At 52.0% G+C, this 25,134-nt stretch overlaps 2 protein-coding genes across 3 annotated transcripts; one reads left to right on the top strand and one right to left on the bottom strand.

Annotated features, from left to right (window-relative positions):
• Nucleotides 1-463: 463 nt before the first annotated feature.
• On the bottom strand, nt 464-5,257 carry Uap1l1 (UDP-N-acetylglucosamine pyrophosphorylase 1 like 1). The gene is made up of 9 exons (XM_036185551.1): nt 4,611-5,257; nt 4,182-4,386; nt 3,800-3,975; nt 3,375-3,547; nt 3,071-3,264; nt 2,346-2,486; nt 1,687-1,872; nt 1,072-1,138; nt 464-716 (listed from the first exon to the last, which is right to left on the bottom strand). Exons 1-9 carry the CDS (start codon nt 5,113-5,115, stop codon nt 624-626), a joined length of 1,740 nt encoding a protein of 579 aa, XP_036041444.1. The 5' UTR covers nt 5,116-5,257; the 3' UTR covers nt 464-623.
• A 4,925-nt stretch (nt 5,258-10,182) lies between these two features.
• Sapcd2 (suppressor APC domain containing 2) lies at nt 10,183-15,455 on the top strand. Of its 2 annotated transcripts, XM_036183287.1 has the most exons (7): nt 10,183-10,874; nt 11,274-11,366; nt 13,368-13,480; nt 14,268-14,414; nt 14,566-14,673; nt 14,762-14,872; nt 14,954-15,455. In XM_036183287.1, exons 1-7 carry the CDS (start codon nt 10,307-10,309, stop codon nt 15,080-15,082), a joined length of 1,269 nt encoding a protein of 422 aa, XP_036039180.1. In that variant the 5' UTR covers nt 10,183-10,306; the 3' UTR covers nt 15,083-15,455. The 2 variants fall into 2 exon arrangements, with proteins under 2 accessions (XP_036039180.1, XP_036039179.1); XM_036183286.1 differs by lacking the exon at nt 11,274-11,366 and having other exon boundaries at nt 10,189-10,874.
• Nucleotides 15,456-25,134: the final 9,679 nt, after the last annotated feature.

The following is a 25,134-nucleotide window of genomic DNA, read 5'->3' as shown; positions in this document are numbered from 1 at the left end:
TTTGGGGGCAAAGACTTAAGAACACAGCAGCCAGGCCCACTTGGGGTGTTGACTGGGAGACTTGGCGCTGTGGGAGAGAGCTGGGGAAGGCATGGAGAACTGCTTTCATCTCAGGTGTGCAGACCGGAGTTCTCAAAGCTAGTTTGAACTACGGGCTGAATCAAGCTGCTTCTGTCTAGGCACATGATGTGACAAGCTCAGCTACTGGTTCTCATACTGGGAGGAGGGGTCCTTTAACTACATCCCATGAGGCATGTCTCACTGCCTGCTGAGCATGGGGCTGGCCTGTGCTAGCAGAGTGGAGACAGAGGGCATCTCCTGTCCCTTCTCAGGCAACACCTCCTCACACTCTACCTCTAGCCCCATTTTCCAAGGTCTGCAACCCTTTCCTATCAGCTGAGTTCCAGAACCAGCAATGAGACAAAACAAAACAAGCAAACGCCACACACAGAGACAGTCACAGCCAGGGGGGGAGGGGGGACCCAAGAGGTCCCAACCTTGTGAAGTAGACTAGCACACTCCCTTCTGTGCCCTGCAGGCCAGCATTTCTAGTCAGAGACTGGGCCAGAGCTCTGTCAGCATCTGATGGGACCCCAGGGCTGGAGAGGCTGGGAGCAAGCAGGTTAGTACTTCTGTGGCTGCAGCAGCCTGGCCTGGTCCTCATCCAGAATGAATGGAGACTGGAGTTTTCGGCCTTGCAAGTACATCTCCAACCCCTAGAGACAAAGGGTTACAGCGGCTAAATGTCTACTTCGTGTGCCCATACTCTCTCCAGCCATCCCGGAACAGGAGTCCAGTGTTACCCTGTCAGGCAGGGTCAGAGGAGGGCTAGTGTCCGGGAACACTCCCCAAAATCTTGGTCTCAGCCTCAGTCCTTTCCTGTACCCCACCCCCTCCCAAGACTTGCAAAGGCCTCCAGACCTCCAGACCCCTCAGACCACGACACTCTTTGGCCAACTGAAGCAGGGCTAAGTAAGACCTGTCCACCCCAGTGCTTGCTTCTCCCATTTTCTTCTTCTGGTTCACACACACCAGACTTCACGAAATCCTGGACAGGGCTTGTACACTCACCTCTCCAGAGTAAGACACCAAGGGCGATATCTCACAGACGGCTGGAGGGTCTCCATTTGGGAGCAAGCTGGGGGGGAGCAGTAGTCAGCATTGCCTCTCAAGTGAATGCCAGGGACCCTCCCAGCACCCTTCGGACAGGAAGAGGCAAGTGCCTGTCCAGGATCAATGCCACACACCAGTCTCCACAGCAAACTCCTCCCTCTGCACAGTCCAAACTCATGCATGCCATCTGCCAAGTAACAGGCTCTGGCTTAGCTAAGTAAATTAAATTACTACACAGGGCCCTTGCACAGAGCTCAGGCAGCCAGGCCCAGCTGCCCCTCCAGCACAGCAATAAAGGAGATAAACAACAAAGGTCTTGGAAGGTCAAACCTTCCCATGGTTTCTCCCCAGGGTTAGGCCTAGGTCTCAACTTCGGAGCTTATGGGAATACATTTGGGGACATCTGAGACCCTGCCTCCCCTGAGCATAACCTGAGACTAAGAGGCTGAGCCAATAGTCACCAAGCAGGCCGTCACTGGCTGGGAACATAGCCGCCTGCATGTGGTGCGGTGCTGGAGCCACTGGGACGGTGGCAGCATCAACAGGCCCCAGGCTAACCTCAGAGCCCCTCACCCAGACTGCTCAGGAAGCTGGACCCCATGTACATCCAGGAGGTGGGCTCCGGCCTGCAGAGCCCAGCGGTAGTGCTGAACCAGCAAAGCTCTCCTGGAGGTGGAAGGGTTGTCCGCCTTGGCAGTGTCTGCATTCTTCAATGGGGAGAATTCCTCCTCCCGAGGCACTTCAAAGGCAACGAAGTTCCTGGTGGAGAGAAGGGTTCATGGCCCTGCATCCCCACCAGCTGCTCTACTCTGGACAGGCAAGGGTAAGCCAGATTTCCCTAAATGGGAGATGTTCCCATGTGTACGGTAGTGTAGGGGGCCCCACAGGCACAGAAAGCATCTTTGCTCTCCTGAGATCCTAAGTAGCCTCAAGTCCTCCACCACATGCTCAGAGGCAGAGGATATGGGACTCACCCAGCAAATCTGACCTTGGGTCAGGATTGTGGGGGTTCAGGGGGTTGCTCCTGGTCCCCTCAGAACCTCTGCTTTTGCTCTTAGGGGCAAGAACACCCTCTGGACTTCCCCGGGACAAACCAACCTATAGTCCCTCACCTTCTCCCACCCCTGCCCCTCACCAAGCTTCCACTTCACTACTGTCCTCCGGGACCTCTGAACCCACTACCAGAACAAAGAGAGGGAAGAAGAGAAAAATAAGCGACTTCTACCACTAACTTAGCAAACTGGAACACATCAAACACAAACTTCTCCATCTTTATCCCATTCGGTTTTAGCGGCTTTACCAGATTTCCCTCCTCATCCACGTATGGGACCTTCTTCACAGCCACATGCAGCTTCAGCAAGGGCTCAAACTCCCTGGCAGCAAGAGGACAAAAGGGGTGTGGTTCAGGTAGGGCATCCCTGGAACGCCAGTCTTCACTTCTGTGTACCCGGCCAGGTGATGCTTAGCTACGTCTCTGGGAAGATACAGGTTTTCTCCCAGCATCCCCATGGCCAAAAACCAGGAACCACCAGCCACTATGCTGCCCAGGCTAATGACGGCAGAGGTGGCAGCCATGAGCAGAGGGGTCAAGATAGACCTGACCAGGGCTCATCCCAACTGCCCAGACTCTGGTGGGGTCTGGCTTGTTTATGTAGTGACAGGAATTCTTTTTTTTTTTTTTTTTTTCCCCGAGACAGGGTTTCTCTGTGTAGCTTTGCACCTTTCCTGGAACTTGCTTTGGAGACCAGTCTGGCCTCGAACTCACAGAGATCCGCCTGCCTCTGCCTCCCAAGTGCTAGGATTAAAGGCACCACCACTGTCTGGTGACAGGAATTCTTTCTACCCAACCCTGTGCACTCCCAGTAGTGGCCCAGCTCCGTCTAGGTCAGCTCAAGCTGCTGTGGCATTCTTAAATTCAGCCTAGTCTGGGTTGCCACAGCCACCTGTTGCCACACACCTGGTGACCATATCCAGGAAGTCTCGGGTGAAGAAGTGGTTGCAGATGTTGCCTGTGTTGTAGAGCAAGCCCCCATCAGCCCCTCGGAGCCCAGCAACCTCGGGGCTAATCTCGCTGTATTCCACCACCTGGGGGACACCATCCACCTGGCACACCACACCCACTGGCTCCTCAGGGTATGCTTTTTCCACCACCTGCAGCCACCGGGTATAGACTTAGCGTGCTGGGAGTGGCAGGGATGAGAAGAGCAATGGTTTGGCAAGCGGCAGAGCCGAGTGCCAAGGAAAACAAGCTTGATGCTCACCTTGGCACCACAGTCTGCTCCCCGAAGCACACAGAAGCCTATGAAGACCGGGTCAGCCAGACGCACCAGGATGTTGTCCACACAGTACACATGCACAAACTCTACACCCCGCCGCTTCATGTCCTCAAGGATCTGGTGGTCCGCCAGTGCACAGTACAAGCCCCCGTTTCCATCTGCATAGGAGAAAGGAAGGGGTCTTCCCATGGACTCCAGCTTGATCTCCTGCTCGGTCTAGTAAACGCAGCAGGAGCACAAACCACCAAGAGCCTTGTGACTGTACCATGTGACAGATGAGACTCCAGACTGAGGCAGGGCCACACAGCCAGCCTGAGCACATCTTACCTGGGAGTCGGGCCTCCTGACTCACAGCCGTACTCTGTGGTCCAGGTAAGGCAACCCTTCCCTGTTCAAGGTGTGGGCCATACCTGGGGCCATGGCCACTTTGTCTTTCCGTTCCAGTATGGCCTTGCCCTCAAAGGTCACAGCAGGTAGCATGCGCTGCTCGAACAGGACCACGTTAGTGGGGTCTAGGTGGAAGAAGTCGTGGTCCTTGAAGAACTTGATGGTGGGTCCCAGCGTAAACTCACTGGTCATGATGTACCTGTAAATGTCCTAGCAGTGAGCTGCTTCCAGAGGAATCTGGCTCACCCGGCAGGTGAGGTGGGAACAAGCCTGCATGGGGCTCAGGAAGGGCAGGTGCTGAGCTCTCTCTAGGGCTGTACTAGGACTGGGTCTCAGGTCTCGGTGTGGGGCTGGCCTGGGTCACTTAAGGGTGGGCTTTCTAGGAGGTTGGCAGGGAGGACACACCAGGGCACGGTGCAGTGGGTTCCCAGTCGCTGGCCAGCCAACTGTTCAACACGCCGGATCCGCTCTGCCTGCAGCTGGTACAGGGTCTTCTGGCTGGGCAGCCCTACTTGATACATGCCCTTAGGGTAGGTGACGCCCAGGCGAGTTCCCTGCCCACCGGCCAGCAGCAGGACAGCCACCTTGTTCAGAGCAATCTGTCGGAATCCTGGAGGGGAGGCGCATCGTGAGGACAGGCCTCTTTAGAGAGAGCCACGCGTGAGCTTGCTACTGTACAGCTTCGGGGTCTACTAAGCGCAAGAGGAAGGAGCTGCAAGGCAAATAACTCCACACAGCACTTCCAGAGTCCCCACCCCACCCACCCAGGCACTAAGTCTTCCGGATGCAATGGGCAGCGCCTGCCCAACCCCCGCCCAGTGCGGTGCTGTCTACCTTCCTCTTCCCAACGCAGGCGTGTCTCTTGGTCGCAGCGGATCGCGCTGCCCACGCGTTCTGGGGGCAGGGGCTGCATGCGCGCCGCCAAGTCCGGTAGAGGACCCGGGGCTAGAGAGCGGGCGGCCGAGGCACGCTGGCAGTGCTCACGCAGAACATCGGGCTCCAGCGAGGCGAGCTCCGCTAGGAGCGCCGCTCGAGGCTCGGGAGCCAAATCGTCCCAGAAGCGAAGGAGATGATCCTGGCCCGCGCGCTGCAGCTTGGACCGCACATCCTGCTCCGAGGCCATGCTGCAACCACGGCTGCTGGCCCAGCTGGCACTGGAGACCTTATGACCAACATCACGAGACTTCAGGCAGGCGGTGCAGATCCCGGAGAGGCCGGCCCAGGGCGCAGACCTCCACCCAGGACCCCGCCCCCTTCTCCCTGAGTTTCCGTTCGGTCCCCTTTGGCTCCGCCCCTCTTCAACCCTTTTTAGTATAGTCCCCTGCCCAAGATCTGGCATTCCGATATAACTCTGCTCCAGGCTGTGCACAAGACCCAGGTCCTTTCTACTCCTGACCTCAAGCTCAAGGTGTACAGTCCCAGCCAGGCCCTTCTAGTCCTCGAGTTCCCAGGGCCTAGGCGTTTCTCTCCTAAATACCGTCACGCCTCCGATGTGGGCGGAGCTGTTCTATCCTCGCCCAGAGAAGGGACGGAGGTCCCTCCGGTTGGGTGTTCTCTTGGGCAGACCAGACCTAACCCACCCTCCTGCGTGTCCAAAGCCGAAAGGGTGGCCTCGGAGCCTCTCCGGGTAGAGTCTGAGCCTAAGAGGAGCCTGTTTGATTGTGTAAGCTTTCACCGAGAAGCGCCTCTGGCAGGCTATCTTTCTGTTGCACCGCGAGGCCAGACTCAGGCTGGCCTTAACCTGCATCCCCTAAGGACTTGATTTCCAGACCCGTTCTGCAGCTCCTTCCCGTTTTATTTTGCTTTTTCATAAAGCCTTTTGGTGTGTGTGTGTGTGTGTGTGTGTGTGTGTGTGTGTGTGTGTGTGTGTGTGTTTGTGTGTGTTGTCTTTTGGAAACAGGGTTTGACTGTGTAGCCCTGGCGATCACGGAACTTACTCTGTAAACCAGACAGGCCTCGAATTCAGAGATCCTCTTGCCTCTGCCTCCCAAGTGCTGGGATTAAAGGCGTGCGCTCCTAACACCCAGTTTACATAAAGCCTCTTATAAAATACAAACAACCAAACAAAAACAGAACCTTTGCAATGAATGGCTTTTCTCCAATCTGAACACCCTTCTTCACAGCACTGAGAGAGCAAGAAAAACTCCACTTTTTCCTTACAGCAGTAAGAAAGAAGCTGAACCAAGTTCCAGAGACACAGACACGCAGCTAAGACTCTGGTCAAGGCGACCCCCCACCCCAGGATGGATAGGCTGCTGGCCAAGAAATAGCTAAAACAAGGGCTTAATCCAGAGGTTGGGGATTTAGCTCAGTGGCAGAGCAGGCAAGCTCAAGGCCCTGGAATCCGTCCTCAGTTAAAAAAAAAAAAAAAGGAAAAAAAAAAAGACAAAGGCTTAATCCATCAAAGTCTCCAATAGTATAACTGAAGTATGACCCGAAATGCAAAGGCTTGTACCCTCTGGCTTGGGTTTTTTTTCCCCTTTAAAACAAAACAAAACAAAACAAAACAAAAACCCTCCACTGAGGGCTGGAGAGATGGCTCTTCCAGAGGTCCTGAGTTCAATTCCCAGCAACTACATGGTGGCTCACAACCATCTACAATGAGATCTGGTGCCCTCTTCTGGCCTGCAGGCATACTCCATTCCAGCACCTTTGGCCCTCCCCATGCAGGCAGAACACTGTATACATAATAAATAAATAAATAAATCTTAAAAAAAAAACAAACAACAAACAAAAAAACCCTTCACTCTGAGAGTTCAGGGCCATCAGCCTTCACCTGGCCAGCCAGTGTGTTAGAAGTGAACCAAGCCTCGGCTTGCTTGTTTAAATAAACCCCTTTATATTTGCATCAGATATTGGCTCTGTGGTGTCTTGCTTGGGGGTCTTGCAACAAGGGCACAACACACTTTCTTACATTCTCTGCTGGATACTGGCAGGATACTGTTTGGTCCGATACTCTCTGTCTCCTTCCAGGAATAGCAGACACAGGGACATGTTTGTCTACTGAACAGAGGAATGTTGCATCCCAAGCCAATCACCACCATGACGGGGTGGGGAGGGGTGGGGGGAGGTGGGAACAGCAAAATGTTCAGGGAGTGCCGCTGGCTGATGAATGAATGAGCACACAGGCTGCCTGGTATGACTTCCACGCAGTGATCAGACAACTTCAGGAAACGTGAGGACAGTAGACAGGAGTCAGGTGAGCAGCCTAGGCTCCACATCCCAGGCCAGAGTCCACGGCCGCCGTTATCGCCTTTGGGGTTAGGCAGGGAAGGAAGGGGCATGAGCCTCTCGGGAGGCAGGGCAGGCATGACCTATGAGCCCGCTTGGTGAGATGGACTCCAATATCCTGCCTCAAGGTGTGGGCGTGGATTAAGGTCAGAGGTTGGAAACGGTTTGTGTAGCTGAAAGCATTTTCAAGACCAGGAGACGATGCCTCCCTGGGCAGGCAAAGGTACACTTCACTGGATCCTGGTGAAGCTGCGAGGGTAGGAAAGTCCTGCTGGAACCAACCCTCTGCATCACCCGCTGAGCGGCTTCCCCTTGTCTTTTTTTTTTTTGTCAAGGGCCTAGGACTAAGGCCAGAGTGGAGACCAGAGACACCTAGGGAGGGCTGGAACTAGGCAGCACAGCTGGCCTCTCTCCACACCACTGGGAGCTACACCAAGAGGCATCGGAGTCTTGCCAACCTCACAGCGTCTGAATGTCTGTACCTCTGCACACCTCTCTCCAGGAATCAGGGTTGGCACAGGGAGAACATAATCATACCTGGTTTGGATTCTGGAGGTTCCCTGCAGGAGGCAGTAAAACTGGGCCTTGGGGCCAGAAGGGAGGGTGTCAGGCCAGGCTGGGGCGTGAAGAACGGAAGAAGGCCGCGCTCAGAGTCCAGGCCAGAAAAGATGCAGGTGTGCATGTTCTCGTCCTGCACCCAGACCTAGGCAGACTCCACCCTCTTCCAGATCTTTCTCCTGTAGTCAATCATAAGGAAGCCTGCAGACCCAGGGCTTCAGCTACCTTCTCCTGAGCTCTGGATAATGAGAGGCTCTTAGGTCCTTTCTTCTCTTTCTTTCTTTCTTTTTTTTTTTTTTTTGAAATTTATTCTTTCACAACTAATATATATATATACATATATATATGTATATATATATATTACCTTGATTATAATCCCCCATTATCTTCTTAGTCCCTTTTCCCTCCTACCAAACCCTTTCCTCTTCCCAACAAGGCCCCTCATTCTTTCGTGTGTGTGTGTGTGTGTGTGTGTGTGTGTGTGTGTGTGTGTCCCTCTGAATTTAATCAGAATTGTCGGCATGAACACCAGTTGGAGGGTCTTTACCCAAGCAAAGGTAATTTACTGGTGACTTCACTGCTGAGGAATGTGACTCTCCCAACCCCCAGCAACTACTAACTGCCAGCTGCTACCAGGAAAGTGTGGGGCCTTACGAGCTCCACCTCCCCAACACCCACAGGCTCTTATCTTCTCTGCAAGTAGACTCCGGTTCACGGGGGCCCTGGCCTGAATCTGGTTAGCTCTGCTGTACTGAGCAGCATTGGTTTCACTTGATGCTGGTGGCTACTCCTATACCTACGCATTTGTGCCAGGGACGTCCAAGGCCTCATCCTAGCTTGGTGTTCCACTGCAGTATGACATTTGCACTATCCCTGTGTGCTCACTGCCGTCCACTGAGTGCCTATGGTAGGGTCAGACCAATGCTAGGCTTTGGGATGGTTCTGTCCTCTTCCCAAACATGATGATAATTCACGGGGAAACAGCCACTACAGCCAGACATGTAAGGTAGAAACATCTAAGTAGACTTTTTTGGGCAGAGGAAGCAGGTGCCTGGACAAGGTCTGAAGTGTTCATAGCAATCAACCAATAACCGAGGATGGTCCTCTTCATGTAGCCCAGAGCCTGGAAGTAAGGGTACAATGGACAATCACCCTAAGACTAAGCAAGACATGAGGGTCCCTGACTAGGTCTGCCCCTAAAGTGGCAGCTAAGCTCCAGGGAGTAACTCTGGGTTCACAGTTCTTTAGAGGCCTCCACCAAAACACGTGACCAGGACCGAAGCACAACTTTGAGTGAGATGGGTGTGGGAGAGCACACATTTAATCCCAGTACTCAGGGGATCTGAGTTCCAGGTCAGCTTGGTCCACCAGCAAGTTCCAGGACATCCACGGTTGCATAGTGAGTTCCTGTCTCAAGACAAACAAAACAAATAAAAGCGATTTTGAATGAGGAACTCCCAGAAATGTGGAGCCAAGGAAGTTGCTTCCACAGCCTGAGTCATCTGGCCAGAAGCCTGTCCAGATGGGCTGGAGTGAGGTCCTGAGTTAAGCCTGTCCGGAGGGATTCAGCAACATTGTTGAAAAGTGTCCCAGTACAGAGGCAGCAGTTAACTTGTGGACTGTTCTCAGTGGGTACATTTCTGTTTCTGCGACATTCAGGAGTTTGGGAAGGTGATCAGGTGGAGGATAGAAGCCAAGCAAAGGAGTTGGTGGTGGTGGTGGTGAGGGGTAAGGCACCCTAAGGACCTTCCTGGCCTCTGGGAGGTGTTTGGCCTCTAGCCAACCCTTCTGGGTCAAGAATGAAGGTTAAGGCCTATAATCCAAGTGGTCCCGCTGGAACACGAGGCCCGGCTGTGAGGGCCAGAATGATAGCTAGAGGAGATATTCACATAAGAAGAGGCCAGAAAGCCGGGTGAGTGGCACGTGCTTTTAATCTCAGCTCGTGAGAGGCAGAGGTAGATGCATTTCTGAGTTTGAGGGAAGCCTGGTCTACAGAGTGAATTCCAGGACAGCCAGGGCTACACAAACCCTGTCTCAAGGGAGCTGGTCACCGGACGGGCATCTGGGGACACAAGACAACTTGGCTTTGTCCTATAGTTGGCAGGACAAGGCAGACTGTCCCAAAGGACCAAAGGTAGAGTTGGCAGTTGTAGAGACAGAGGCCTCAGTGAAGGAGAGCGCCCAACTGTCTGGAGCCTATAATCCTCTTGGGGCGTTCCTGATGCAAGGGAAGGGAGCCCCATAGTCAATGCCCTCAGTGAAAAGGACCGACGGGAGCAGGAGGGGCCGAACCCTCCCCTCCATTCTCGTGAGGCTACCTGGGTACAAGATCTGTAAAGGGCGCCACGCTCCGCCCCTCAGAGAAGCGGCTGGCAGGGCGGAGCACAAATGGATGAGAGAATGGTGGGCGTGGAGGCAGGGGGATCGTGGGAGCCGAGGTGAGAACTCTAGCGGGTTCCGCTCGTACCTCGTCACGCCTCCCGGGTCCCACTCCCTGGCCGGCTGGTGGAGGCGCCCGCCCCGACCGCAGGGAAAATCAAACCGGACTGGTGGTTGCCGAGCCAATCCCGGAGCAGATGGGCCAGTTTCGACCAATAGCCGCCGTGAATACTAATGAGCGCTGACGCGGCGGCGAGGAGAGCTCCATTCAAAAACAGCAGCTATTGTGGCGGGGCGCGCGCGCCGAGCAGGTCCCGCCTTCTGGTCTTGTGGGGACCGACGCGGATGGAAGCTGGGTGCCCATGGCCGTGGCAGCGATGGCCGAGAGTGGCCGCCTACCGCACGCCGCGCCCGCGCCTAGCACGGAGGGGCTCCCGCGAGCTTTTCTCCAGAGCCTGCGCACCCTCTTCGACATCCTGGACGACCGGCAGCGCGGCTACGTGCACCTGCGCGAGATCGAGTCCCGCTGGCAAGGTGCAGACACACGCGAGCTGCCCTGCGGCGTGCTCGAGGGCCTGCGCCAGGTGGCCCCCGCCAGTGGCTACCTGACCTTCGAGCGCTTCGTGGCGGGTTTGCGCACCTCGCTGCTGAACGCCAACGGGCGCCCGAGGGACCAGGCGCGCGTCGCTCCCCGATCTGGGGACCAGCCTTTGCTGCAGCAGCGCCTGATGTTCGTACCGGCCGACGAGCCGCGGACTGTCCTGGAGAAGAAGCCTCTGCCCTCGAGTGCGCGCCCCGCGCCTGCTGGCCCCAGTAGCACCTCCCGGAACCCTGAGCTACTGTGTGTCCCGGCGGAGGCGGCGCCCTCTCCCGAGGAGCCCAAGCGGCCCCCGAATAAGGTGCTGGAGCGGAGCCCGAGCGCGGACGCGGGTGAGTTTGGGCGGACCCCAGTCCTTCGTAATTCCTGGGACCTGTGCTGAAAACGAGATCGGCAGGGTCTCTTCAGAGGGATGGAGATGGGGACCACTGTGGGCAGGCCCCAGAACCTAAAGCAAGGTTGGTACCACCTGGATGGAAAGGGGCTTCGGCCTGTCCCACTGAGCTGCGGGCAGAGGCCTTGCCCAGGGCCAAGGGCATGTCGATGACTCTGAACACCCAGGAGAAGCCCACTCTTTCTCAAGCCTGAGCACCTGCCGCGGTGAGAGAAGGCACGTACCTGCTGTACATGCCCTAGACCTGGGGACATCTGGTTCCCCGCCCTCATTTCTGTGTGGCTGCTTGGGCACACGTTTCTTCCTAAAAGCAAGCATCCTCTAACCTGTCCTGGAGGTTGTTCTCAGTGTGACATCCTGCAGAGACGACCCGGCCTGCTTCTCCACCCAGGCAGAGGAGGTGGCCCAGGAGCACCCAGTGCTAAAGAAGGTTGGGTGTGTGTATGTGTGTTGAGGGGTGTGGGTGTCCGACAGCACCTGCTGTGCTGTCCTGCTGCAGACACCCTGCCAGACACAGACCACAGTCTCTGGGGATCCACCAGACTCCTCTCCCTCCTTCCGGTCTAGTTGGCAGGGACAGGAGACTGTTGAATAGCCCCCCTGTCTGCCCCGAGAACAGGACCCGCATTATGGCTAAGCATGGAGGCAGGTTCTCACAGGGGCCCAGGGCTGTCCACTGCTCTGCCAGCCTGGCCAGACCTCTCCTGCCTCAGCCATGCTCTACTGCCTCCCTTGTGAATTGATACACACACACACACACCAGAGACAGAAGACTTACTTGTTCCAGCCCTGACTCCCTGTTCCTGTGGTAGGCAAGGCTTCTGGGCATAGCTGGTGTGGCTGTGAGTTTGAAGTCAGCCCTGGATGGGACTGTGTGTAATTGACAGGCTTAGGTTTTGTCTGTTCTACCTTGTGTGGCCCTGGGTCAGTTACTTCTCTGAAGGTCATGTGCTCAGGGCCCATGGCAGGGCAATACTTAGCCCACTGCTCTGTAAGCCTAAGAGCAGGTTCTAGCTCTAACTCCTTTATAGGTCAGCCAAGGCCCAGTAAGGGTTATGGTGTGCTTGACAAAGCTTCCTTTGGAGGAGCCACAGAACCATGTTAGCACCCCCATAGGACACACGACACACAGAAGGCCCCAAATTCCGAACCCTGAGGTATATGGCTCCTTCCAGTGCTAGTCAGGTCCAGGTATCCCAGGTTCCATCCTAGAGCTCATTGTCAGGACCTGCTCTGGCCCCACCTTCTGGAGGCAGTATCCTTGGGTACCTCCCATGGTCTCACCCTGAAACAGCAGGCTGAGACATGAACTTTGGGGCCTGCTGGGAACTCAAGTCTGTCATGCACATCCAAGCACCATTATTGTATCTGTCGCTCCTATCACTATGGGAGTGATCCCGATGCCAGGGATAGGGTTGGGGGCTGGGGGAAGGTGCTCTCCTCCCTGCTGTGCCCTGTTTTGGTAGGTGGGGAGGCCCTCTAGATGATGCTCACAGGAGTCTATGGCACATATATGCACAACTTACTTTATAGTGTGATTTGCTTCTGGGCAAGAATTATGTCTCCATCACCAATGGAGAGTTTCTCCGCTGCCAGGTGCTGTGCCAGAAGGCCCCGGCAGATGAGAAAGGTGTGGCATGAGCCAGAGTGTCCTGCTGATCTAGCTCTTTTGTTTGTTTTGTTTTTCTGAGACAAGGTCTCGCTACCTACTTCTGTTTGTCCTGGAACTCACTGTGTAGACCAGGCTGGCCTTGAACTCACAGAGATCCGCCTGCTTCTTTCTGCCTTCTGAGTGCTGGGATTAAAGGCCTGTGCCACCACGCCCTGACCTGTCCGTCTCATCTTTTTTTTTTTTTTTTTTTTTGCCCAGCTGGCACATTTATTAACTCTATAAAAACAAGACCCTCTCTTCCCAGACACCAGCAGGCCACTGCCCACAAAGTCCCAGGCCCCTTGAAACAGGGTCCCTTTCTGCTTCACTTCTGCAACACATTCTCAGGCCTTGGCAGTTGCCTGAGTCGCTCCCAGGGCTGTGAGCTGCTGGATCTTCTGGCTCATCTTTTACTCTTCACCCTTTGGTACTCGTGAGAGGTATCCACTGTTTTTTCAGGCACTGGGGAGGAGTGCAGGGAAGAGCTGTCTGTCTGCATGCTCTCCCTCCAACCCTTCAGGGAGCTCAGGGCCCTTCTTAGGGCCGGTGAGGGAGGCAGGACGGGCAAGAGGAGACCGAATCCCAGCCAGGTACAAAGTCAACAGATCAAGCATACTCAGGGATCTGGACTGACAGATGTTCCCAGGACAGCCTTGGTCCCTGGGGTTTGCATTATCAGAGTTAGTTGGAGGGTCCTGGAAGGGCTAAGGAGCTGGGATGAGATGTTGAGCCCGTTAGGCAGGCCCAGAACCAAGCTATGACCCTAACTGTTTGCTACAGGTGCAGCGGCCTGCAAGACCCTGGACACAGGCAAAGGTGAAGCCCGGCAGACTCCACGGGCCCGAGGTGAACGCCGAAGGCATACCATCACCAACGGTGTGGACTGTGGCCTGGTGAGAGGGGCCAGGACTCTGAGGGACTCTGTGTTGTCCAGAAGGTTGGAAACCATGAGCCTGGTTACTTGGGGAACCCCTATAGGAGAATTGGTCAGCTTTGAATCTCTCTCTCCTGGGCTTGAATCTACTAGAGGGAAGACAGGCAAGATCAGGTAGAGGAAGAAGTTCTTTTTTGGGGGGTAGGGGGAGTTTTGTTTTGGGGTTTTTGTTTGTTTTTGTTTTTTGAGACAGGGTTTCTCCGGGTAATTTTGGTGCCTGTCCTGGATCTCCCTCTGTAGACCAGGCTGGCCTTGAACTCATAGAGATTCTCCTGGCTCTGCCTCCCAAGTGCTGGGATTAAAGGCGTGCACCAGAGAAGAGGTTCTTTAGAGATGCCTGGTGGCAGTTTGAGCCCCTGCCCTGCCTACCTCATGAGGCTCACCTCTGTAGGCCAGCCTAGTGCACAAAGAGCAAGGTGCTGAGTCTAGTCGGTCACTCCATTGCCCTTGAGGAAGCCTCAGTAGAGGGGCGGGAGAGAGGCCAGGCCCCATTACCACCATCATCCAAAGAAGAGGAAATGGGTGGCGTTCTTCTCCAAGGTGTAACCTCCCTATGTAGGCCCGTGCTTCCGTGTGCGCCTTTGCAGACGGCACATGCGCTGATGTGGTCGTGTGCTGGTCTGCCTGTGCACAGGCCTCAGCTTCCACACCTGGGGTTCCTGGAGCACACAGGTGTGTGCAGGTCTGCGTAATGCCAGTCTGCTTGCTGGCAGGCGTACATCCCTCTGTGCCCGTGTGTGTTATAGTTGAAGCAGATGAAGGAGTTAGAGCAGGAACAGGAGGTGCTGCTGCAGGGCTTGGAGATGATGGCTCGGGGCCGAGAATGGTACCACCAGCAGCTGCAGCGTGTGCGGGAACGTCAGCGCCGCCTGAGCCAGAGCAGAGCTGGTACTGTGAGTGCTGGGCCACCCTTGCCAACAGGACCCAAGTTGCCCTGGGTGGGTTCTCTCTAGACTCTGAGCTGAAACTTGGGGGTAGGGGTGGGGCAGGAGTGCCTGGTGCAGGAATCTCCTCATGGCCCGGTGTTCCCTGCCCCTCTTCCAGGACTTCGGGGCCGCGGGGAGTCCCCTCCCTCTGGGGAGGTTGTTGCCCAAAGTACAGGAGGTGGCCCGATGTCTGGGGGAGCTGTTGGCTGCAGCCTGTTCTGGCAGAGTGAGTGCCCTGGAACTTCCCTGGCACCCTTGTCCTTGTTCTGGATGCTCTGCCCAGAAGAGGCCTGCCTGATTGTGTATTCCCACAGGCTCTGCCCGCGTCCACTTCGGGGCCCCTGGGCCCCACCTCTCCCTCAGCACCTGTCTGGCAGCAGCAGACCATCCTCATGCTGAAAGAACAGAACCGGCTTCTCACTCAGGTGAGGTATGGGAAGATGGGGCTGGGGCTGGCGGCCCAGCAAGCCCTGACCGCCCGCCCACCTGCCTGCCCGCCCTCCCAGGAGGTGACGGACAAGAGCGAGCGCATCACTCAGCTGGAGCAGGAGAAGTCTGCACTCATCAAGCAGCTGTTTGAGGCCCGGGCTCTCAGCCAGCAGGATGCCGGGCCTCTGGACTCCACTTTCATCTAGCTGGTTGGAGCTCTCTAGGATGTGCACACAGACTTAAGCCTCGGCTCCGTGGCACTGCTGTGAGCCTGTCTTCTGACTGAAGACTGCCGTCTGGCTTAGCCCTCAGAGCCCTTGAGGGGGCGCCTGCCTCCACTCTGGTAGTCTGGACTGTCCTGAGGCTTGGTCCAGGCTGGCCTGACACGACACAGTGGGTGCTGTTCATAGTGCTCTGCCGTGCCTGAAGCTGCTACTTGTATTGTCAGTGGAAGACGGGGGATCGTTCCTCCAGGTTTATCTGATTGTAGGCAGCCCTGGACAAAGGAGGGGGCTTGTTTACAGTTGTCCTGTCCCCTCTTGTAGGGCTCCCTGGGATGGATCCCTGGTATTTAGTAAAAAGTACTGGTCACCCTGGGTGTACTTCTCATCATGGCCAGCAGAGGCCGCTGGCCGAGCTGGGTCCCTCTGTCCTGTTCCCTCTGTCCTGTTCCCTCTAGCCTCACCAGGGTGTTTCTGAGTGAGTGAGCAAGTAGATTATTTGTACTGAGGGTTGGCTAGGGGGCCCAGAGACCAAAAGGTTGGGGTTCCTGCGCTCCACCAGGGGCACTAAGACCATGTGATTGTGACTCAGCTGGGAGCAGAGGGGAGACATGGAACGGAAGGGGGATGGGGCCCTCTAATAGAGGGCTTTGTCTGTGTCCAGTCGGGGGAGCCACAGGGATAGAAGACTTCACGGGAAGAGACACAGGTCTCAGCAGGGGCTCTGGGTCTTGCCAAGCTCACTTCCCTCTTGGCTTTGCCCAGGCTAAGCTACTCCATCTACGAGAGTCCCTATTTTGTCCACTAGATCCTGTCTAAATTTGCTCAGGTCACATGGCACAACAGAAAGCCACAGGTGGTGGATGGCCATGGCGGCACACCCCTTTAATCCCAGCACTCAGGAAGCAGAGGCAGGAGATTTCGAGGCCAGCCTGGTCCATAGAGTGAGTTCCAGAACAGCCAGGACTACACAGAGAAACTGTCTCAAACCCCTTCCACACACAGAAAAGACGTGGGCAGCAAGCTAGGTGGGCAGCTTCCCCCTGAAGTGTCCGGCACACCTTGAAGGTCTGCATGCCCCTCCTCATGTCATCCCGGGGTTGGAGGTAAGAGATGGGACAAGGCAGGCTCTGCTCTAGGGTGCCATTCTTCGGCCCTCTCAAACGAGGAGGTAAATGGAAACAAGATGACGCAGCTGGGAATTCAGACATGGCCTCATCGCCTTGATATTCCAAGTGGGGTGAGAAACATGTGCTTGTAGTTTCTAGAATATGCTATAGTTTCCTGGAAGTTTGTGGCTTGGAGCCACACTGCCTGTGTGGCCCTAAAAACCTCCAGGGAGAACTGGTTTTTACTTTTTTTTTTTTTTAAAGGTTTATTTAAAAACCACCAGATCTTATTACAGATGGTTGTGGTTGCTGGGAATTGAACTCAGGACCTCTGGAAGAGCAGTCGGTGCTCTTAACCTCTGAGCCATCTCTCCAGCCCTGTTTTTTTACTTTTTTCCTGAGACGAGGTGTCTCTGTGTAGCCATGGCTGTCCTGGAACTCACTTTGTAGAGCGGGCTGGCCTCGAACTCAATCTGTCTACCGAGTGCAGGGATTAAAGGCATGACCGCCGCCATCAAGGGAGAATTTTAAGTGGTGCTGGGAGGTTGGGGGTGCTCCCTGGAACCCCAGATGCAGTGCTCTGGCGTAGGAAAGCGTCTCCTGCAGGTTGACTTGCTTTGTCTGAACTTAGCCGCACCCCTGCCGTCTACCCCGTAGTGCTGGTAGCGCACAGGCTCCCAGTTGTGAAAACTCAAACTGTCTATAGACATATCTTTCATAGTTCTCAGGGGAGACTTTGTCCCCTGGTGGAGAAGAACATAGACACGACAGACTAAAGTGTTTTGTGTGAAGTTCCAAGGAGATAAGCTCCTCTAAGTTTAAAAAAAAAAAAAATCCCAGGCCACAGAAGCCAACAAAAACTACCTGAGGGGACTGAGATGCTAGTGGGCCCACAGAGCAAACAGTAATGACTCTGTGCGCAAGGCCCTGGGTTCGATCCTCAGCTCCAAAAGAAATGAAGGGGATCCCGGAGCACATGAACAAGGACTGCACACTTTATTTTACAAAAGGTGCTGTCTTTCAATAGAATTAGAGGATATCAAACAATATGGATCAACTTGTAGAAATGAAAAAATCCCGCATTTAAAGTGAACGTCTTGCTGGGTGGTGGTGGCTCATGACTTCGATCGCAGCCCTTGAGAGGCAGAAGTAGGTAGATCTCTGAGTTTGGGGGCCATCGTATGAGTTTGGGGGCCAGCCTGGTCTACAGAGCTAGTCCCAGGACAGCCAAGGCTACACAGAGGAACTTTGTCACAAAAAAAAAACCCACAAATAATAAAATGAAAGTCTCTACAAACTAAACATCAGATGAACACTTTTAGCCCAGACAGGAAAAAAAAATGGTGAATTTTGAGACAGAGGTTAGAAAACTATCCAGAGGACAGCCCTAAGCAAGCACATAGAAAGAATGAATCAGGTACAGGACCTCGGCTGGTGGGTGAGGCTGGACCTCTTGAGACAGATAACAGGATAAGGACATACACAGAACTGGCATACAGCTTTCTGAAACTGCTTGTGTCCAACCTGCAGCCCCGTGTGTGGCTGTGTGAAGTGGAGGGTAGCTCTGGATGTGCCCAGCACAAAACTGGAGACTTACTCTAAACACAAGTTTTTGTTTTGTGTGTGGCCATACCTCCCTGAATATGGTGGGTCGCAGCTGTTGAGATGATTTATTTTTGCTTTGTGATGGGGTTGTGTGGTTCTGGAACATGAAACTTGTGTATGACAACATCTTGTAGATGACATCATGTTCCAATGTCAGAAGGTTGGACTTGCCTGCCAGCCATCAGTTCTGACAAGAACACCGGCAAATCCCAGTAAGTTTGGAGGAGAAACTCACACTTGTTTTTACAAGGTCACAAAGGAATGCAGTGACAGAAAACAAGTCACCTGTCAAAAGCCCACCGAATGGTAAGGAAGCAAAAGAGGAGACTGAGGAGGGAAGGGAAGCAAGCAGACGGGACAGGAGTCACATAAAGAAATCTATTAATGGCCAGGTGGCAGTTGTGCACACCTTTAATCCCAGCACTCAGGAGGCAGAGCCAGGCTGATTTCTGTGAGTCTGAGGCCAGCCTGGGCTACAGAGCAAGATCCAGGACAGGTACCAACACTACACGGAGAAACCGTGTCTTGAAAGAAATCCACTATTTGGGCTGGAGAGATGGCTCAGTTGCAGAGAGCACCGGCTGCTCTTCCAGAGGACATGGGTTCAGTTCCAGCACCCATATGTGAACTCAGGCACGCAAGTATAACACTAATACACGTAAGTAATAAAATGGCCAGATATGGTGGCACATAACTTTTAATACCTGCACTTGGGGGACAGAGGCAAGTGGAAATCTGAGTTTGAGGTTGGTCAGGGCTATAGTGAGACCCTGTCTCAAAAGCAAAGTTTTATATGGTAACATAAAATTAATTCAAAAACAATATATTCACCTCAAAGTCCATACCCAGAGATGCTATCTCTCCAGAACACAGGCAGCCCAAAACATTTTCAAACAAAATTGAAAGTTTACCACCAAAAAGCTATCACTAATGGCAGCCACAGGTGTATGAGGAGGAAGGTAAAATTCAGGAAAGGTTCATTGACAAAGACAGAGGGTTGTGTAGCACGTGAACCCAAACAATGGTTTCAAGAAGAAAAAAAAAAATACTTTTTTTTCCCTCTTGGTTTTCAAGAGAGTTTCTCTGTGAACAGCTCTGGTTGCCATGGAAACACTCTTTGTAGATCAGGTTAGCCTCAAACTCAGATAGATCCACCTGAACTCCTCCACCCCCAGTGCTGGGATTAAAGGTGTGTGCCACCACACCCAGCTAAGAAGGAACTTGGTTGTCTGTGGGCTGAGGGCCAGGTGTTTCTGACTTGGGATTGCACGATATTTAAACCAAGGTAACTGCTGGCACTATACAGACTATGGATGAGAAATGGGGGCCCAAAGCCTAACCCTTTTCATTGAGGCAGGAGGGGCACAGGGTTCTACCCTTTCCAGGCTCCAATAATCTGTGGATATGTTTGAAAACCTGTACACAGGGGCTGGGGAGGTGGCTCAGTTGGTAAAGTGCTTGCTGCACATTACAAGGACCTGAGTTCAATCCCCAGCACCCATATAAAAAAATGGAAGTGCCTGCTTGTAATCCCAATGCTGGGGAGATAGAGACAGGGGTATCCTTGGGGTTCTCTGTCAGCCAGCCTAGCCTAATTAGTAATTTCCAGGTCACTAAGAGACACCTAAAATTAATCTTGATCTCCATAGGTACGTGCACATATGTGCATCAACAAACATGAATATATACATGCATCCACACATATACATATGCACAATATTAAAACTTGAACATTGGTTGGGGATTTAGCTCAGTGGTAGAGTGCTTGCCTAGCAAGCACAAGGCCCTGGGTTCGATCCTCCGCTCAAAAAAACAAAACAAAACAAACAAACAAAAAAACCTCACTAGGATTCCTAGCCTATGGATGATGGTGTTAATTGTATATGTCACCTTGAGTATAGTAGGGTATCCAGGTAGTCAAACACTGCTTTAACATTAAACAATGTGCTCTAAGTAAAGCACCACATTGTCCTCTATGACATGAGTGAACGTCACCTGTTAAGGTGAAGATCTTAAAACATAAGATTCTCGCTGGGCAGTTGGTGGCGCATGCCTTTAATCCCAGCACTCAGGAGGCAGAGCCAGCCTGGTCTACAGTTTCACAAGCCAGGCCCCTCCATCTTCTGCATTGACCTCAACATTCTTTTTTTTTTTTTTTTTTTTTAAGACAAGGTTTCTCCGTGTAGTTTTGGTGCATGTCCTGGATCTTGCTCTGTAGACCAGGCTGCCCTCAAACTCACAGAGATCCACCTGGCTCTGCCTCCCAAGTGCTGGGATTAAAGGCATGCGCCACCACCGCCCGGCTGACCTCAACATTCTTATCTCCCAAGTTCTCACAGAAGAGCTTTCCAAACACTCAAAGGCTTTTATTGCACAAAGTTCCAAAGTCCTTCCACAATCCTCCCCAAACAACATGGTCAGGTAAAGTCCTTCCACAATCCTCCCCAAACAACATGGTCAGGTCTGTCATGGCAATACCCTACAGTACTGGTGTCAGCTTGTCTTATTAGTGAGAGTTTCTATTGCTTCGATGAAACACCATGACCAAAAAGCAAGTTGGAGAGGAAAGAGTTTATCTGGCTTGCACTTTTAATTCACTGTTTATCATCAAAGGAAGTCAGGACAGGAACTCAGACAGAGCATGAATCTGGAGGCAGGAGCTGATGCAGAGGTCATGGAGGGGTGCTGCTTACTGGCTTGCTCCTCATGACTTGCTCAGCCTGCTTTCTTATAGAACCCAAGATCACTGGCCCAGGGGTGGCACCACCCACCATGAGTTGGCCTTCTCCCATCAATCACTAATTAAGAAAATGCTCTACAGGCTGGCTCACAGCCCAATCTTATGGAGGCGTTTTCTCAAGGTTTCCTCCTCTCAGAGGAACTATACTTTGTTTCAAGTTTGACATAATCTAGCCGGCACAGTATTCATTAATGTTATATGCATTATTCCATTTATGTAACAGTCTTGAAATACTATAATTAGACACAAAGGGAACTGTCAATGGGGTCAGGAGTTAAGAGCAGGAGCTGGGCTGGGCTTGGCTAGAAAGGGGTAGTGAGAGAGGCCTTTTAGCCATGGGGTCGTAGAGTGCCACATGGGGTGATGGTTGCACAAGGCTCTTACAACGATTCACTTCCAGGCTTCACAGCAGGCAGGGAAATCATTTTACAATAAAATCAGCCCGATTTTATTGTAATCATTGCTGCACCCAGACTTCTAGAATCTGGCCCGGATAAGTTTACTTTAGATATATTTAAGCACAGCACAATTTTGGGAAAAAAAAGCTATTCAGATAACAAGTAACTCAGTCCCAAGTCCACAACAATTTAAGACATGTTTGCATTGAGGTTCCTTACAAAGTACATCTGGCTTCTTTCACAAGAATAGGTACTGTTGACTCAGAGATCGTGGCCAAGATTTGGGGTCTAGGCAGTTTGACTGTGGTAAACCTAACACCTGGAGGTGTCAGGATTGGCCTGGCCCTAAGATAACACAGAAGTCACATAGGCTGTTGAAGGCACAAGTGACCTCATTCCTAAGAGTGGGTTTTATGGTCTAAAAGTAATGCTGGTGAATCAGGAGGAAAGGGTCTGGGATAAGTTAAAAACAAGAATTCTGGGAGATCTGGGCAGATCCTGTCTCATCAGAGAGCAAAGGATCACCAGGTTGTAAAACTACATCATTGGCATTCCAGGAAGAGCAACTGCACACCTCATTCCACTGAAGAGGTGAGCTGTGTGTTTATCTTTGCTGGCTTATCTGTGTGCACAAGGCCTCTCTGTTCTCTGCAGGCTGTCTTGTGATACACAAGAAGTGCACACTGTCGTGACTGGCAGAAACTAGCTCTTCCATCTCTTAGCTTCATTCTTGCCCTCTAGCTGTATCAGAGGTCAGCACCATCGAGGCTGGGGAGGGTCACAGGACTAGGTATAGTCTCTGCGACCTGTGAATACAGAATTACTTAAACAATGAAAGAGGGGGAGCTGGAGAGATAGCTCAGTGGTTAAGAGCACTGGCAACTTCCCGAGAACCCAGATTTGATTTCCAGAACCACCTGGTGGCTTACAACAGCTGGTAACTCCTACTTCCAGGGGATCCAGATGCCCTCTTCTGGCCTGCTTGGGCACCAGGCAAGTAAAAATCTGATTCAACTGGACAATATCTAAGAAAATACAAAATCGACACCCAAGAAGAAATAGAACACCTATCTAGTCATATAACAACCAAAGAAACTGAAATGATAGTGAATAATAGTTTAAAATCTTATGCCAAGAAAATGCCAGGCCTGTATTAAAAAGTTAGCCTGATCTTGATCAAAACCAAACAGGGATATTGCCAAGAAGGAAAAGCACACGTGCCCATCCTGGAAATGCATGGACTGCATTCACCTGTGATGAATCATGGGGAACACAAGGCTGTTTTAGTATTTTTCAATGTGTTGTAATGAATTACACTAATTGGGGAGAAAACCCATTGCCACCTCAGAATGTGCATGAAAAGCATCAGGTACAACTCAGAGCTTGGTACCCACATGGTAGGAGGAGAGAACCAACTCCAGGAAGTTGTCTTCTGACCTCTTCATGCACTCTGAGGCACATTTGAGCCTCACACACACACAAGCAAATAAAATGTAAAAATAAATGAGCTATTAGGCAATTCAAAAGATAGAGAAGAGATTTTAAAATATATGTCAAGATGCCACAAACCATCTGAACAGGCTGTGTATTGAATGTGTCTCTCCATCATTGTTCTACAAAAGACAAAACCATGAAAACAGGAAGAAAGTCAAGGTTGCTGGGTGCTCAGATGTCAATAGTAGGAACCCAGGGGATCTTTAAGGCACTGAGACCCTCTTCCTGTATAACACAGTAACAATGAATCCCTGTCACTGTACATTTGTGCAAGCACACACAAGAAGTAGCCAAGTGTAGTGGTGGCTCTGCCTGATGGTGCATTGATGTCATTTGGTGGTTACCATGTGCCTTTGATGACAGAAGACTGTATGCAGAAAGGTAGGATGTGGGCTGATCCTGTGTCTTCTTAATATCGCAAATGTCAAAACAAGAAGACAAGGAAAAGAGGAAGAAAGGAAGCTGCTCCCAGGTCCATTCAATTCATCTTCTTGATTTACTTGTTAAAGAGACCTCATGTGTCCGGCAGTGGTGACAAACATCTGTAATCCCAGCACTTGGGAGGCAGAAGCAGGAGGATCTCTGAGTTCGAGGCCAGCCTGGTCTACACAGCAAGTTCCAGGACAGCCAAAGCTACACAGAGAAATCCTGTCTCGAAAAACCAAACCAAACCAAACCAAACAAACAAACAAATAAACAAACAGCCAAAACTCTCATGTATCTCAGCCTGGCCCTCAACTCCATTTTTAGGTGAGTCTAGCTTTGAATTCCTGAACCTTCTATGTCCACCTCCTAAGAGCTGGGGTTATAGGAGCATACCCCCATACCCAATTTGTTTGCTTATCATTTATGTTGTTTACTTTAAAAAAAAAAAAAGATTTATTTATTTATTATGTAAAGTGTTCTGCCTGCACGTATGTTTGTAGGCCAGAAGAGGGCACCAGATCTCATTACAGATGGTTGTGAGCCACCATGTGGATGCTGGGAATTGAACTCAGGACCTCTGGAAGAGCAGCCAGTGTTCTTAACCTCTGAGGCATCTCTCCGGCCCGTTATTTACTTTTTGAGACAGTGTCTCACTCTGTAGCTCAGGCTTGAATTGCACTCACGGCAATTCTTCTGTCTCAGTCTCACATATGCTAATATTATAAGCGTGAACCTGAACTACCATGCCTGGCTCCCTTCCTTCCTTCCTTCCTTCCTTCCTTCCTTCCTTCCTTCCTTCCTTCCTTCTCTCTCCCTCCCTCCCTCCCTCCCTCCCTTCCTCCTCCTCCTCCTCCTCCTTCTCTCTCTCTCTCTCTCTCCCTCCCTCCCTCCCTCCCTCCCTTCCTTCCTTCCTTCCTTCCCCCGCCCCTCTCTGTCTGTCTCACTCTCTTTCTTTTTCCTTCAGTATCTCATTATATAGCCCAGGTTAGAACTCGCTATATAAACCAAGCTGGCCCAGAACTCACAGAAATCAGTCTGCCTCTGTCACCAAAGTGCTGGGATTAATGGTGTGCACCACTGCACCTGGCTTGTTTGGGTATTTTTGTTTGTTTGTTTAAGAAAAATTTAAAATCAAGAATTTGCATTCTTAAGGTTACTATTGCTGTAATGAATCAATGTACAAAAAGCAACTTGAGGGGGAAGATTTATTTGGCTTTTACATCCCAAGTCACAGGTACTTCCCCTTTTCTGTGGAACCCTTCCACACTTGGGTGTCCCCTCAGGGTTCCCCTGACATCCCCCAAGAAGTTTGGTCCATCTGGCTTCAGTTTCAGGATTACCATGGCCTTCACTCAATGAGTCTTCCTCAGTCCCAAAGCAAGGTCCCAAGAATTGCTGCCGGCCACCACAGGCTCTTCATGAAGTCCCGGGCACTCTGTCACTAAGGCTGCCAAATGGAGAGTCTGGCCTCCTACAGCTTCTGCATGCACTGTGGCCCTCAGGAATTCCCGGGCCTGCGGTTAGTTCTATCTGAAGGGCACTTTACAGGCTTTCTGGTTTTCAGTACAAGGTAAGAGAACAGTCCCCAGTCAGAAGCTGTGTCCACCACCTACTACAATCAAGAGGGTGTGCGTCCAAGTACACCAACTCATCCACAACTTTCCCCCTAATTCCTTCCACCCCCACTTTCCTAAGTAGCCTCTACCACCCACACAGTTACCCACACTGTAATTCTAGTTCTGGGGTTCCAATGTCATCTGGACTCCAAGGGCACTGCACACACAGTGCACACAAATACATGCAGGCAATGTATTCAAACACATCAACTAGAATCACTAGGGCTCTAACAACGTGGCAATTACAGTCATGATTAAGATGTCCAGCCTTGTGGCACTGCTACACGTGACTCCAGCTGAGGGCAAAGAATCAGTTGAGGCCAGGAATTTGAGAGTAGTCTGGGCATCATATCAAGACCCTCTAAAAGTTAATTAGTTGATAGATTAATTAGTTAGATTAAAAAATCCACTGGGTACAGGCTCTTTGACATTGGTGGCTCACCCACAGCACCAAGACTGGTCTCAGAGGCTTCCTTAAAATGAAAAAGGGACTGGGCAGTGGTGTCACATGCCCTTGATCCCAGCAATTTGGAGGTAGAGGCAGTTTGATTTCTGATTTCAAGACTAGCCTGAACTAGACTCAGAACTAGACAGAACGAGTTCCAGAGCAGCCATAGCTATACAGAGAAACCTTGTCTCAAAACAACAA

This window comes from Onychomys torridus, chromosome 4 (assembly GCF_903995425.1).
Source record: "Onychomys torridus chromosome 4, mOncTor1.1, whole genome shotgun sequence".
NCBI classification, from domain to species: Eukaryota; Metazoa; Chordata; class Mammalia; order Rodentia; family Cricetidae; genus Onychomys; species Onychomys torridus.
Note: the sequence above shows the minus strand (reverse complement) of the source record. Positions and strands in the feature narration are given on the sequence as shown.

What these genes read in the sequence shown, in the direction of transcription:
- Uap1l1 (XM_036185551.1), bottom strand. Translation starts at nt 5,115, where the DNA reads ATGCCAGATCTTGGGCAGGGGACTATACTAAAAAGGGTTGAAGAGGGG. An exon ending in GAGCAGACTGTGGTGCCAAG is followed by an intron (nt 3,265 to 3,374) that starts GTGAGCATCAAG and finishes CGGTGGCTGCAG; the next exon opens with GTGGTGGAAAAAGCATACCC. An exon ending in TGGTGTCTTACTCTGGAGAG is followed by an intron (nt 717 to 1,071) that starts GTGAGTGTACAA and finishes CTTTGTCTCTAG; the next exon opens with GGGTTGGAGATGTACTTGCA.
- Sapcd2 (XM_036183287.1), top strand. Translation starts at nt 10,307, where the DNA reads ATGGCCGTGGCAGCGATGGCCGAGAGTGGCCGCCTACCGCACGCCGCG. An exon ending in ACGGTGTGGACTGTGGCCTG is followed by an intron (nt 13,481 to 14,267) that starts GTGAGAGGGGCC and finishes TGTGTGTTATAG; the next exon opens with TTGAAGCAGATGAAGGAGTT. An exon ending in AGAACCGGCTTCTCACTCAG is followed by an intron (nt 14,873 to 14,953) that starts GTGAGGTATGGG and finishes CCGCCCTCCCAG; the next exon opens with GAGGTGACGGACAAGAGCGA.